Genomic DNA, 13,852 nt, shown 5'->3' with positions numbered 1-13,852 from the left:
GTTCTTACATGAAAGTTTTTCAAATAGACCATAGCAAGAATATTATAAGATAAAACTCATCAGAAAATCAAAATGTAATGAGCATGACGCTTTGTACTGTGAGATAATCAATCATTACAAGTTAATGACTCCCCTGATTAATTAGGGTTCAAATATAATGTGTATAAAAACTAATACTACCTTGTTAGCATGAGTATTTTGATTGACATGATATATGTTCATATCATAATAACATGATAAATTCATAAATCAAAGTTCAACTCACGACACTAATTAAATGAGAAGCTATCAATTCAGACGTATATAATGGTTCATATCAAATATTTAATTTCAATAAGTGATTATGTTTAATCATAAACAAAGAATAAATAATAATATAAGAATCACCAAGAAACATAATCAAATTCTATATAAATAATTCAAGTATTTATATTAATTCTTTAGCATATAAAAAATTATGTATTCATCTTACTCAAAGGTAGAAATAACACAAAAACAAACACCAAAGACAATCCTATTAATATCTTATGAGTAGAATATTAAGATTATCTGAACATAAAAAAAACATTCTCAAATACATCTTGAAAAGAATATATAATCTATTTAATATATCTTGTTATATTTTAAATCATGTTAACTTAAGATGAAAATTAAAAATAAAACCTAATATCTCGTATTTTAAAGTTTTTAGTTTAAGATGTTTTATTTTTAGCACTAAGGATAATTTGGATAATTTTAACTTAAAATTTTAATGTTAATATTTTTTTAATTATTTTTTTTGTTAACAAGATTTATAGAGTATGTAATAATAAAACATTTTATCTTGAGAAGTAGATGGATGTTGTATTTTAAAAAACTTAAAATAGTAAAATTACTGAAATTTTAGATGACATTTTAATGAAAGTTATCCAAAAATAGTCTTGGACTTGGAAAAGAAAAAAGTAAAAGAAAAAGAAAAAGAGAAAAAGAAAGAAAATCTTCAGGAAACGTAAAAGTCACCGCTTAGGAAAAACTCGGATCAGGACGCAAATCAGACGGAAAAGGATTATGGGCTGGAAGATGGACAGATACAGACAGACTGACCTGAACCTGAAAATCAGCTGGGCTTTCATTTCACATTTGAACGAACGAAGGCAATGAGCTTGTGTTCTTCCGCTTCTCCCCTACGGAAACTGAAAGTATCCAAATCCGCCAACCACCTGCTTTCCCGCGCTTTAACAAGCCACAACCACCATAAGGAACACAGTAACAGCCGCACCTTCAACAACAACCAGAACACATCAAGCCCAGTTGATTCTGATCTCATTGCTGAATTCACGAGACATGGCTCTCTATGTAATCCTTACTTTCTCAACAAAATCGTGTCCTTTTGTGCCAAATCCGGTTCTTTCCATTTGGGCATTCAAGCCCACTCAACTATTCTCAAATTGGGTTTTATTTCAAACGTGTACATTTGTAGTGCTGTCGTTGATATGTACGCCAAATGCGGCGAAATTTCAAGTGCACGAGTATTGTTTGATCAAATGCCTCAAAGAACTGTTGTTACGTGGAATTCGTTGCTTTCCGGGTATTTGGCTGTCAATTGTCCGAAAATAGCTATTGAATTGTTTATCAAGATGTTAAAAGCTGCTATAAATGTGTCAGCGTTTAGTGTTTCGAGTTGTCTGGCAGGTTGCTCGCAATTAGAGGACAGAGAAGTCGGGACTCAGGTTCATGGGCTAATTTTGAAAACTGGATTGGGTTATAATGTTGTTGTGGGGACGAGCTTGGTTGATATGTACTCAAAGTGTGGCGATGTTGATGATTCCAGGCTGGTTTTTGATCATATGGTGAATAGGAATGTAATTACTTGGACTTCTATGGTTACTGGGTATTCACAGATTGAAAAACCTGATGAAGCAATGGCTTTGGTTAAAGAAATGGTGCGTCAGGATCTCAGGCCAAATTGTGTAACCTATAACAGCTTGCTAAGTTCATTTTCTGGTCCTGATTGTTTAAGTTATTGCTTGCAAGTTCATTGTTGTATAATTCAATTAGGTTTAGAGTCTAATGTGTATATAGCAGCTACACTGGTCACCGTGTATTCAAAGTGTAGTAGTAGTTTAGAGGACTTCAAGAAGGTGTGCTCAGTTATTATTACATGTGACAATATAGCTTGGAATGCAGTCATTGCTGGTTACTCTAAATTAGGGCGTCATGAGGAAGCTCTCAGATGTTTCCATGAAATGAAGCAGGCTGGTATTGATATAGACTCTTACACGTTAACAAGCGTGGTAGGAGCAATTGGGAATAGTTCATTTCTTGAAGAGGGAAAGGCAATGCATGCTCTCATTCACAGAACTGGCTATATTTCACACTTGAATGTTCAAAACGGGCTTGTTTCCATGTATGCGAGATGTGGAGCCATCGGTGATTCAAAGAGGGTCTTTTGGTTCATGGAGGAACATGATGTGATCTCATGGAATGCACTTCTAACAGCATTTGCTCATCATGGGTATGGCAGAGAGGCTGTGGAATTGTTTGAACAAATGAGAAAAACTGAAATCAAGCCGAATAGTTCTACCTTCCTTGCTGTGTTGTGTGCTTGTAGCCATGTTGGTTTTGTGGATAAGGGAATTGAGTATTTTGACGCGATGAAAAGTGATATTTTGCTAGAACCCCTTGAAGTAGAGCATTATGCCAGTCTTGTAGATACTTTTGGTCGAGCTGGGTATCTTAATGAGGCGGAAGCCTTCATTAATAGTATGCCTATAGTACCAGCGCCCTCAGTCTATAAAGCTCTTCTTAGTGCTAGTCTGGTTCATGGAAATAGAGAGATTGCTGCACGTTCTGCAAAAAAGCTTCTAGAGCTCTGGCCTAATGATCCAGCGACATATGTACTGCTATCCAGTGTATTGACTGTGGAGGGTAATTGGGACGATGCAGCAGATATACGGAAACTGATGTGTGATAGAGGGCTAAGGAAGAAGCCTGGTTATAGTTGGACTTGAGAGAACGGATGCCTGGTTTTTTTCTTGCAATATCCAGCCCAGTGTCATTGCAGCAGAATAGTAGCTGGTTTTGAACAGTCATTGTCAGGCAGTGGCTGACAGAACTTTTTACCTGGTTTGCTTTTAGCATACAGGAGTGATCAGCTATTTAGGTGAGAAAAAATGGTAAGAAATTTTCCATAAAGCTGCATTTTAAACCACTTAGTGTATCTTCTTTCCTATATTATTGAGAATGCACAATGGACTTCGCAAATTTGCGATCGTAATTGGCTTTGATTATTGTACGGGGCATGAAATAATGATGGATTTACTTTAGACAGTTCTCAAATCAACTGTCTGAAAGGATGAGTCAAGGTTACAGATTTCAAGTCTGTTCTTTTGATCCAGCCATACAAAAGAGTGCGGATGGGTGATTGTGTATGATGAACTATGGGAATGGGAGGAAGAAATAACATGATGCACTGCCGGTGAAGCAAACTGCTAGCCACTAGTTTGTTGTGCTCTTAAGATTTGGCCTCCATCAGAATAGAAGCAGAACCATGAAATGCAGTGTGTCCCATGAATTACTAAAATAGCCAAGGCGGGCGCTGCACCTTTTGGCAGGGTGCGAGCCATCCCCAACACCCCCCACGCCCCTCTATTATTTTTCGAAAGTTATTTTGACCCCATATGTCTAAGGTTTATATCAATTACCCCCTCCAAAAGTTTGCTTATTTTAGTTGTCACCTTCATCCTTGTATTTTTCTCACGTTTCCCCCTCATTTATTTTACTCCATCCTGCCACTGAAGACAGTCATCGATTATTCAACACCAGTGAGATCCAAATAGTCAAAGCATCATGGAGGTAAAAAAATTATATGGGAACATCCAGAGATTCTCGAGAAGGGAGAAAAGGAAAGAAAAATCTCATAGATGAATTACTGACTTATTCCCTAAAAAGTTTAGATTGTAATGAGATTCCATCATTTTTTTTGTTCATTGTCTTTCTGCTTTTCCTCGCTCTTTTACTCTCGTTTTGGTTTGGCTGTCCCCTTCAATCTTTAGCTTTTGGTACAAGGAAGTTTCATGAGGGGCATACATTTTCATGTAATGTAAACTTTTTTTTTTCTTCGTTTATTGGCAATTACATTTTTTCTTGGACAAAAAATATGATGGAAGGGCACAATGTAGTTCCACCAGACCTCGAGCGTGGCAATTACTTTTTTTTCTTGGACAAGAAATATGATGGAAGGTCACAATGTAGTTCCACCAGACCTCGAGCGATCTGGGATTAAAGTTGAATTGAGTTAAATAGAAACAGCCAAAGGCTTGAGAAGAATCTACAAAAAAATATAGATTTGGTTGTGATTTTTCTTTTCCTATAGAAGCTTGTGCTTATTTGAAGTGAATTTGATATGAGAGAAGTCTAACATGCGAAGAATTTACTTGTTCATAAATTTTGTATCTCTTCATGCTTTGGTTATTGTTTTGGATTTGATGCTCACGCTCTTATAACCAAAGTTTGTGTGTTCGAGACAATGTAGTGAGACAAAGCGGGGCGCAGCTAAATTGATGGCGATAGTCAGGGTTAGGATGGTTGTCGCCTTCTGCATATGATTATGATCTGGAAAAAAGGCGGGCGGGCGGGCGGGCTGCATTTTTTAACCATGGACCATGGTGGCTAGTGTTTTGCTGTGGTCGATCAAGGCGACCATGCAAGAGGAAATACCTCTTTGAAGCCAATAAGACTACAAAAGGGGAAACATTCATGCAGGCTTAGTCAACTTGCTATTTCAGCAAGTGGTTACTTTTTGTGACAAACAATTGCAATCAATTTAATTGCATTATCTTATTGCCACATGTAAAATTGGAGCCCACAAGTCTCTCTACCTTTTGGCTTTTACCACAGATGACATGCGGCTCTTGTTCACTGCCTGTGCAAGAACTCCGGGAAAGAGATGCTTGGGCGTCCTCCGTTCTCTTAAATTTCGCTCTCTGTAATAAGAGATGCAGAAAAAAGGATGGACATTTGGGGAGAAACGCAACGCTGAAGGAAATGATGGCGCACCCTCAATCACGTACTGGAGCAATGGCTCCAATTGCATTCAGGCACAGACATGGTAACGGCCCTAGAACTCCAACCAGCCCAACCGTGGAAGAACTTCTACGAGGTAATTGCATAAACTCTAATATAACCTTCCATGATAGAAGAAAGGCTTAATGGTTCTGTTTCTCCAAGGAGGCTTGAACTCGAGTGTAATAGGAAATGGGAATAACAAGTGGTTGAGCTATTGCTTATCGGGAGCTTAAGAATATTTTAGGATTTGTTTATGTTCAGTTCATACATCAACACTTTCTTTAGATATTGAGAATTGATAACATATGTGTTTTAATTTAGCTTACAACGTAATTTGTTTGTGAAAAATAAATGCTTTTAATTGATACCAAAGTCACGAAAATTCATGTTCCTGTCACTTCTGACCTATGAGGTTTGCATGAGCAGCTGAGGAAGTATCTAGGTGGTCACCACACTCCTCACCAACTTTTTGGAAGGACCATGACCTGGAGTATGATCAATCCCCCAATCACAAGAAATCAGTTATTGCTAAAGTGAAGGAGAAGGCCAAGAAATGGCGAAGCAATCTCATAAAAAAGAAGCATAGTGATGACAGTAACACCACTCCTCCATGGGGTGTTAGCCTGGATAATGATGAAGCTGAAGAAGATACTGAATATCTTGGAGCGCCACGTACGAACACCATAAAATCTAAAGAGAGAAAAATTTCTTTGGAATATTTGCCTAAATGAATGTGTATTTAATTAACTTGTCTACATGATCTCTCAGTGTACGAATCAGAGATGGCTCCTGAGGGGTACACGGAGGCAGCTAGACAGCATCCAAGAGCAGTTCCTGTGATACCAGAGAAGCATGTTTTGCCTAGTAGTGTGACCTGTGCTGAAGACAAGCCAGTAACTGAAACCGTGAACGGGAAACACGAAAATGAGAACCTTTCCAAGACATTATCCGAAATTATGGCAGAGAAGCTGGCACCAGCATGCGCCACAGTATCTGATGCCACCCATGCCATAACTTCCAAGATTCAAAGCCTTGCTAATTCAACCCCTGAAGCATCAGATGCAGCAGGATTGGACCCTGCGGGCGAAGGCAAAGCATCATCATCTGTAGCAGTACCAACCAAAGGAGCACCAGACCAAGTTGCATCAGATCCAGCCCGAGCCCCAACAGATGCAGCATCTGGTTACCATTTCAGAACCGGGGAGCAAAAATGGGATAAAGGAGTTTCAGTGAAGGAGTATATAATCCACAAATTTGAGCCAGGAGAAGATGACAGAGCACTTTCTCAAGTGATATCTCAAGCAATAAGTCCAAGAAAAGCTTCTGGTGATATGAGTATGGTGGATAAGGTGAAAGATGCTGTCAACTCTCTTCTTCGGGGCTCAGAGTCCCCCCAACCTACAGTTTACCATTCAGCTAAGAACTCATCCTCAAATATCCCCATCTCAATCGATGCTCATGAAGGTAACTTAATTTTTCCTTCATTCTCTAGTAGTGCAATTAATTAGAAATATTGGTGGAGAGTTGCTCTAATCAGAATGGATTATAGGTAGTAACATGATTTTATCATAGTTACTATTGTTAAAAGGTTGTCCTGACCTGCTATCAGGGCTAAAATCTGCAGTATAATTTGTTGACAAGTACTTCAGGAACACCTCCTTTTGCTCATGTTACCTGCTATTAGGGCTAAAATCTGCAGTATAATTTGTTACTTCAGGAACACCTCCTTTTGCTCATGGGATATCTTGTCGTTGCAGTTATTGAAGAAGAAAATCATGGAAGGATACTTCAAACCAACTGAATGGGGAATTCGATGGATAATATTTTTTTTTTTGCCATTCAGCGCACCAAATTCTATATATGACAATAAGTAGTTTGCCAATGATGGTGGCGATAATTGCTTAGAATTAGCGATAAGTAATTGGAGATTGTATTTTGTGGATCCCTGCACTGAATGTAACATTTCTTCCTATTCCTCATCTGAAACTAATTCAATCATCAGAGTGGTAGTTTCAATCAGCGATGTTAAATAACCTGATGGGATTTATCTCTAATGGCTCACTTTTGAGCAGCGGGTGAGCTCAATATCAGTGGCAAAGTGGACGGAATGGAATTCTGGAAATCACGAGGAATAGCAATTTTCTTTCACTACTGTTTTATGAACATCAATTAACTGACCTCTGTTGATCGTAAGGTGCATTTTGCCTTATTTTTTGACTGCGAACATTACACACAGGGAGAGAGAACACAGTAACAAAATGTTTACATTCAATGCTGTTAAATTAAGATTATCAGTTCATTAATGCTGCTAATTACTTAATATAAACTACACAGCAGATATTCAAAAAGGGACATCATGGTGGTGGGGCTACGATTCGATCATTCTGGCAGGAAGATTGATGCCATGCACTTGTTTTTCATTATACTCACAGAAAAACTAACAGTCTTAGACTCTTAGCCGATGGTGAACTGATACGATTAAGTACCTAAAATGACTACCAAAACCAGAGAACTGCCCTGGGAAAATACCAAAACGACGTTGCTCACGATCGCTGTCACATGTCCTTCCCAGATACTAGTTTAAACTTCTATTACAGGAGCGTGAAAAGAGACCACCGGGACTGGGATCAGTTATCGTGCATGTTCCCGTGGTTTTGTAACGCCTCAACATGTTTTTCCTCGATAAAGCTGTTCCCATTTTTCAAACATGTATCTGACGGTGAAACATCATTTCTTGTAAAGGAATTCACCGAACCCGACAGGTGACTGTTTGTAGCATCCTAATTAATCAGGGATGACATCAGACTAAATATTATCTTCAGCATGTCATTGAATTTATAATTGGGACTTGAAGGGGAGGAGCAACTGTCAATATTATGAGGTCATTACTACTTTATTTATTTTTTTCTGTGGACAAGTCAAAGAATTTTAAAAAAATCCCCTTAATTCTTCTACTATTATTTGTCATGAAAATTCAAAGCTGACAACATTGGACTTCAGATGCCTGCATTTGTAGAAACTTGACCACAATGGGAGGAACATCAGTTTAAATTAGTGGCATCAAGCTTAGAGCAACCAAAACTCTCATTTTTTCTTCAAGTTGCCAAAATCTATTTCATACCATATCTCATCTTCCAAGACAACATATAAGTTGTTCTACTTGTTTTAAAAAAAGAACCGCCTATGATTGACAAATTGCAATTTCATACTGAAACTTCTGTCCCTTAATTCGTTAGAACAAGCTCGAGCACTGAATGTCAACTATATGTAGTTGAAGTGTTATAATTCATCTAGTTAAAATATTCTTGATGTGCTTCCTTGAATAATATTTTTTTTTTGTTCTAGAATTGTCTTTGTGTGGGACCTGGAGAGCCATTTAGCAGTCGCAAGCTGTTTCTAACTTCACTCGCACAGTGTTTTATATTGTCATTACTTTTCTCAAGTCCAAGTTGCTGACGTTGCATCTGTGCAAAGCATGTCGATGTTTTGGCTGAAGGATTCGAATGTAAACGCAGCAAAGGTTACAGCTTCATATCACAGAAGTTCTTAAAAGGCTGAATAAGCAAGCATCACCTTCTGTCTTTAATTTTCTCAATGGAAGCCCTACTTAGATCACTCCATTTTCTTCTAGCTCTTTTCATATAAAACACTTGGCTTTGGCTCAAGAGGTAAACCAATTCATTTACCATGGCTTCACGGGAGCCAACCTGAGCCTCAACGGGATTGCAAGTATTCACCCCAATGGCTTGTTGGAACTGACAAACACTTCAAAGCAGCAAATTGGTCATGCTTTCTTCCCATTTCCCTTCCATTTCAAATCATCTTTCCCCAACAGTTCTAGGTCCCTTTCATTTTCTACGAACTTTGTGTTTGCCATGATTCCCGAGACGCCTACGCGTGGTGGACATGGCATTGCATTTACTATTTCTCCATCTACAGAGTTCAAGGGTGCCACTGCCACTCAGTATCTTGGTCTCTTTAAATCTACCACAGTCGGTTTATCTTCAAATCACCTGCTTGCCATTGAGCTTGATGCTGCGAGAAGCCCTGAATTTCGAGATATCGGAGACAATCATGTTGGGATAGATGTCAACAATTTGACATCCATTCAATCTGCTCCAGCATCATACTTTTCAAAACATGAATGGGAAAATGAAAGCTTGCAGCTCTTAAGTGGGGACCCAATGCGAGCGTGGATAGACTATGATGAAATGGAGAAGCTACTCAACGTAACACTAGCTCCTGTAAGTATCATGAAACCTCAAAAGCCTCTCTTGTCAACACCTATTAATATCTCTGAAGTTGTTTTGGAGTCCATGTACGTTGGTTTCTCCTCATCCACTGGTTCTGTATCCAGTCATCACTATATTCTTGGATGGAGCTTCAACAAAAGTGGGCAAGCACAGAGCCTAGACACTTCAAAGCTCCCTTCACTTCCTCCTGAAAGAAATTCAACTAACAAACTATATTTACGAATTATGATCCCATTGATAACAGTATCTGTTTTACTCGTAGCAAGTTTTGCAACTATGTACATTATGAGAAAGAGATATGAAGAAGTACACGAAGACTGGGAGCAGCAATACGGTCCTCAAAGGTTTCGCTACAAGGAACTCTACAAAGCAACTAAAGGTTTCAAAGACAAAGGACTCCTTGGATATGGAGGTTTTGGAAGGGTTTACAGAGGAGAATTACGTCCTTCCAAGGTGGAAATTGCAGTCAAGAAAATCACTCATGATTCGAACCAGGGAATGAAGGAATTTGTAGCTGAAATTGCCACCATGGGGAGGCTAAGGCATAGGAACTTGGTACAGCTCTTAGGCTACTGTCGGCGGAAAGGAGAGCTTCTCTTGGTCTATGATTATATGCCTAACGGAAGCCTCGACAAGTTCCTATTTTGTAAAGAAAAACCAAACCTCAATTGGGCGCAGCGATATCAAATCATCAGGGGAGTAGCATCTGCCCTTCTTTACCTCCATGAAGAGTGGGAACAGGTTGTTCTGCATAGAGATGTGAAAGCTAGCAATGTTCTATTAGATGCCGATCTTAACGGACGGCTAGGAGATTTTGGGCTTGCTAAGTTTGATGACCATGGATCAACTCCCCAAACAACCAATGTGGTTGGAACAGTTGGATATCTTGCACCCGAGATCACTAGAATAGGTAGGTCAACTGCCTGCAGCGATGTTTTTTCTTTTGGGACATTTATGCTCGAAGTAGCATGTGGAAGGAAGCCTGTAGAGTCAGAAAGACCACCTGAGGAGGTTGTTCTGGTTGACTGGGTACTTGAATGCTGGAAAAGAGGTGCCATTCTTGGGACAGTTGATCCTAGATTTGAAGGTAACCACGTGGAGGAAGAAATGGAGTTGGTCTTAAAGCTAGGCCTGCTCTGTACACAACGCACTCCAGTAGCTAGGCCTAGCATGAGGCAAGCGGTGCAATATCTAGATGGAAATGCAACTTTACCTGATTTACCACTGCAAGGTGCAGGAATCGGTTTAGTTCCAGTTGGCAATGAAGCATCTACAGAACATGTTTTAACAATCCCTATATCATCAGATGAAATTTCTTCCTATTCCTTGTCTGACTCTGAATCAATCCTCAGTGGTCGTTGAACCAGCAATGCTTCATGGAGGATTGATGACGTAAATATGTACATTAAGACTTGTTCGATGTGAAATATAGAGGAAGGTGCCTCAGAATTTTGAAGATTGTACCATTTGTGCAATTTTTTTCCAACCACTTGTATCTTATGAGCTGTTATTAACCTGTACTATTTTTCTTTACTCTGTTTAAATTTATTATTTTGCATCAGTAAGACTTTAGTATTAACCTGTATTAAATTTAAATTTATTAATGCATGTGCGATGCATTAGCTAGATAAACGAGCTACGAGTTCGTAAGTTTACACTAAAGAAAAATATCAGAAAGTTCATGAAGATGAAGTTAAAGTGACAGCACATGCTACTTCAACTTATACTAAATGCAGTCTCCTCCATGAGAATAGCACCAAAAGAGGTTGATGATTAAGCTTAGTTCAACAATGGTCTCTTTATTAACGAAAGTTGTGGTTGGATCAAACTCTAATGGAGGCTGGTCTATACCTAAGATATGCATACCATAAGCCCATAGGTAAGGATGGCTTGTTGGAGGTATTCAATTGTGTCAAGATTGTAATGTTCATTTATTAGCAGAATGTTACGGACCTTCCTGCGGCAGCTAGCATATCTACCCCACAAGCTCTCCTAAATTTTCAACAACTCATTAACCAGGTATAAGCTCTCACTCAAGGTGTTCTGGCATCTTAAGTGCAACATTACATTGCACCTCCTCAGCAAGCCCCAACCAACAAAAGAGGCACCTTCCCATGATGTAACTCCTCTAGTCCCAGCCCCACAACAACAAGATTTTCCTCCTATTAGAAGAAAATGTCTTATCAACAAGAGGTGGGATAGAGCTATATAGAAACCTTCCCGCCTAAACAACTCGCTAGCTGTTTAAGGAGTCTTACAACTCGGAATTGTTTGTTTGTATGTTTTAAAAATACTTTTAAAAACATTTAATTTTTTTTATTTTTTTTATTTACTTCGAATTAATATATTTTTAGTGTTTTCAAATCATTTTGATATACTGATATCAAATATAATTTTTTTAAAATAAAAAAAATCATTAGTATGCATTTTAATACGAAAATCTATTTGATAACCAACCGCAACCACATTGTAGTTGATGAAAGACAAAGAAAAACATGGCATGCATTTTAATACGAAAAGCTATTTGATAACCAACCGCAACCACACTGTAGTTGATGAAAGACAAAGAAAAACATGACTGGAAGGTTCTTGTAAAAGGAGCTTTACAACCCCGAGAAGATGAAAATGTCTTCTTTATCCAAACATGTATTGTGCATGCCTGTCTTTAAAGAGTACATATTTATAAAGATGGTCTTTGCAATATCTATGCGTATTAAATATGCAAAAACTTAAAGGGTTGCTGTGGATTGATGTATCTTCTGCTAAAAACCTTTTTTCTCTCTCATAAAGCCAATGTTTAAAAAGAATCAAGAGGAAGAAGATCCATTATAAAAGCTCAGTAGAGGCCAAGACCATTAGCATAAGAGTTTGGTAAAATTATAGGTCTAATCTCTTCTAGGCTAAGCTACATGCTAGACCCAAACCCTTTTGGATCTAGCAAGATACCAGACCTAATATTCTTAAACATGACTAAACGCTAGGCCTAAACACCTGTAGGTTTGGCGAGATGCTAGACGTAACCTTTTTAGGCTCGACTATGCGTTAAGTCTAAGCATTTATGGGTTTAGCAAGATGCTAAACCCAACCATCTTAAGCTTAGCAACATGCTAGGACCAAACAAACATGGGTAAGGCAAGATATCAGACTCAATTCCTTTAGGCTCAGCTAAGTGCTATGCCTAAACACTTATGAGGATGGCTAGATGCCAGACTTAATCCTTTTGGGCTCGACTGTGTACCAAACTCAAATGCTTTTAGGTCTAGCAAGATGAAAGAATCAATCTTCTTAAACTCGATTACTCATCAAGCCCAAGATACCAAATCATTGCCCTTTTAAGCCAATGATTCCTTTTGATATAAGCATCTAAGATGAGAATTTAGGGTTATTATCTCTTTACATCTTTTTTTGTTTAAAAAATCTTCTAAAAGCTATCCATTTGTGAATCAATATAAATATTGATTATAAAAGATGATCTCACCAACATTAATATTGTATGTAAATTGATGTAGGACTATTTTCTATATGCATGTGATAGTCTCATCAACAATTAATGTCATATAAGAAAATATTTACATTCAATATTAATATTTATTATAAAGGTCTTTCTCCCATTTAGATGTGAAAGAGGAAACTTCAAGGTTATAAATAGTTCTAAAAGATATTCATTATTTTTACTTTCTTACATATGAACGATCTAAGAAAGATATTCATTATTTTTACTTTCTTACAACTTATTCTCGACATTTATCATACATAAATTAAGGACAAATTTTTTTGTTCTTAGAATTTAATACTCATTTCCTGCAACTCATTATAATAAAGTTAATAACTTAATTATCGAAAAGTTTCTAAAACCCTAAAAAAAATTATTTTGCAAGAAATCCAATTTTCATCACCAATTCCCATTATCAATTTCTAAAATCCTCAATTATAAAAAATGAATATGTGATTATCCATTATCTAAACATAACAAACAAATTTTTTCCTAATATTCTAGATTTTAGAGCATCATCAATCCAAATCGAAGTAAATAAAAAATTAGAGTTATATATTAAACATTAAAAAACTCATGTTTCTTAAAATCTGAACACCCTTAAATATTAGAGTTTTTAATAAATTTAGCATCATAGTCAAAACATATAAAATTTTCATTTTTAGTTACCTATCAAACACATAAAATTTTCATTTTTAGTTACCTATCAATATTCAACGAGGCCCAATGCTTTTTCTAAGATGGTATCATTCTTCTATACGCAGTCAAGGGTGGCCTGGTATGAATAATATTTTGTTGAAATGAAATTTTCTTGTCATGTCTACGCCTTTACAATCTTAAGACTCCATTTCCATCGGTTCATAAGTATTAGACTTGAACTTACTCTTATTTTGGTTTGGATAAATTGGTGAAATGCCACAATCATGCTCTTTGTTACTTCAATCTTCTTTTTACCCTAAATTGACTACGATTCCTTCAACACTTCAAATATGTGAAGATAAACTAGGGAATTTTGGAAAACCAAGTCTAAATCTGGACACTTGCGCACCGCATGTGTGAG

General features: G+C 37.4%; 1 protein-coding gene and 1 pseudogene across 3 annotated transcripts; both read left to right on the top strand.

Annotated features, from left to right (window-relative positions):
- Positions 1-935: 935 nt before the first annotated feature.
- On the top strand, positions 936-7,307 carry LOC105131131 (uncharacterized). Of its 3 annotated transcripts, XM_011033949.1 has the most exons (5): positions 2,993-3,155; positions 4,514-5,140; positions 5,473-5,718; positions 5,815-6,510; positions 6,804-7,307. In XM_011033949.1, exons 2-5 carry the CDS (start codon positions 4,879-4,881, stop codon positions 6,845-6,847), a joined length of 1,248 nt encoding a protein of 415 aa, XP_011032251.1. In that variant the 5' UTR covers positions 2,993-3,155; positions 4,514-4,878; the 3' UTR covers positions 6,848-7,307. The 3 variants fall into 3 exon arrangements, 1 of the variants encoding a protein (XP_011032251.1); XR_843376.1 differs by lacking the exons at positions 5,473-5,718; positions 5,815-6,510; positions 6,804-7,307 and having other exon boundaries at positions 936-3,155; positions 4,514-4,860; XR_843375.1 differs by lacking the exons at positions 4,514-5,140; positions 5,473-5,718; positions 5,815-6,510; positions 6,804-7,307 and adding an exon at positions 3,311-3,638 and having other exon boundaries at positions 936-3,155.
- Positions 7,308-8,640: 1,333 nt separating this feature from the next.
- Positions 8,641-10,755, top strand: LOC105131162 (L-type lectin-domain containing receptor kinase I.8-like; annotated as a pseudogene).
- The last annotated feature ends 3,097 nt before the right edge of the window (positions 10,756-13,852 follow it).

This window comes from Populus euphratica, unplaced genomic scaffold, assembly GCF_000495115.2.
Source record: "Populus euphratica unplaced genomic scaffold, PopEup_1.0 scaffold76.1, whole genome shotgun sequence".
NCBI lineage: Eukaryota > Viridiplantae > Streptophyta > Magnoliopsida > Malpighiales > Salicaceae > Populus > Populus euphratica.
Note: the sequence above shows the minus strand (reverse complement) of the source record. Positions and strands in the feature narration are given on the sequence as shown.

Bases quoted from the DNA above. Each gene is read 5' to 3' on its own strand.
- LOC105131131 (XM_011033949.1), top strand. From the start codon at position 4,879: ATGACATGCGGCTCTTGTTCACTGCCTGTGCAAGAACTCCGGGAAAGA. The intron at 5,141-5,472 runs GTAATTGCATAA...TTGCATGAGCAG, and splicing joins CGTGGAAGAACTTCTACGAG to CTGAGGAAGTATCTAGGTGG. The intron at 6,511-6,803 runs GTAACTTAATTT...TTGTCGTTGCAG, and splicing joins CTCAATCGATGCTCATGAAG to TTATTGAAGAAGAAAATCAT.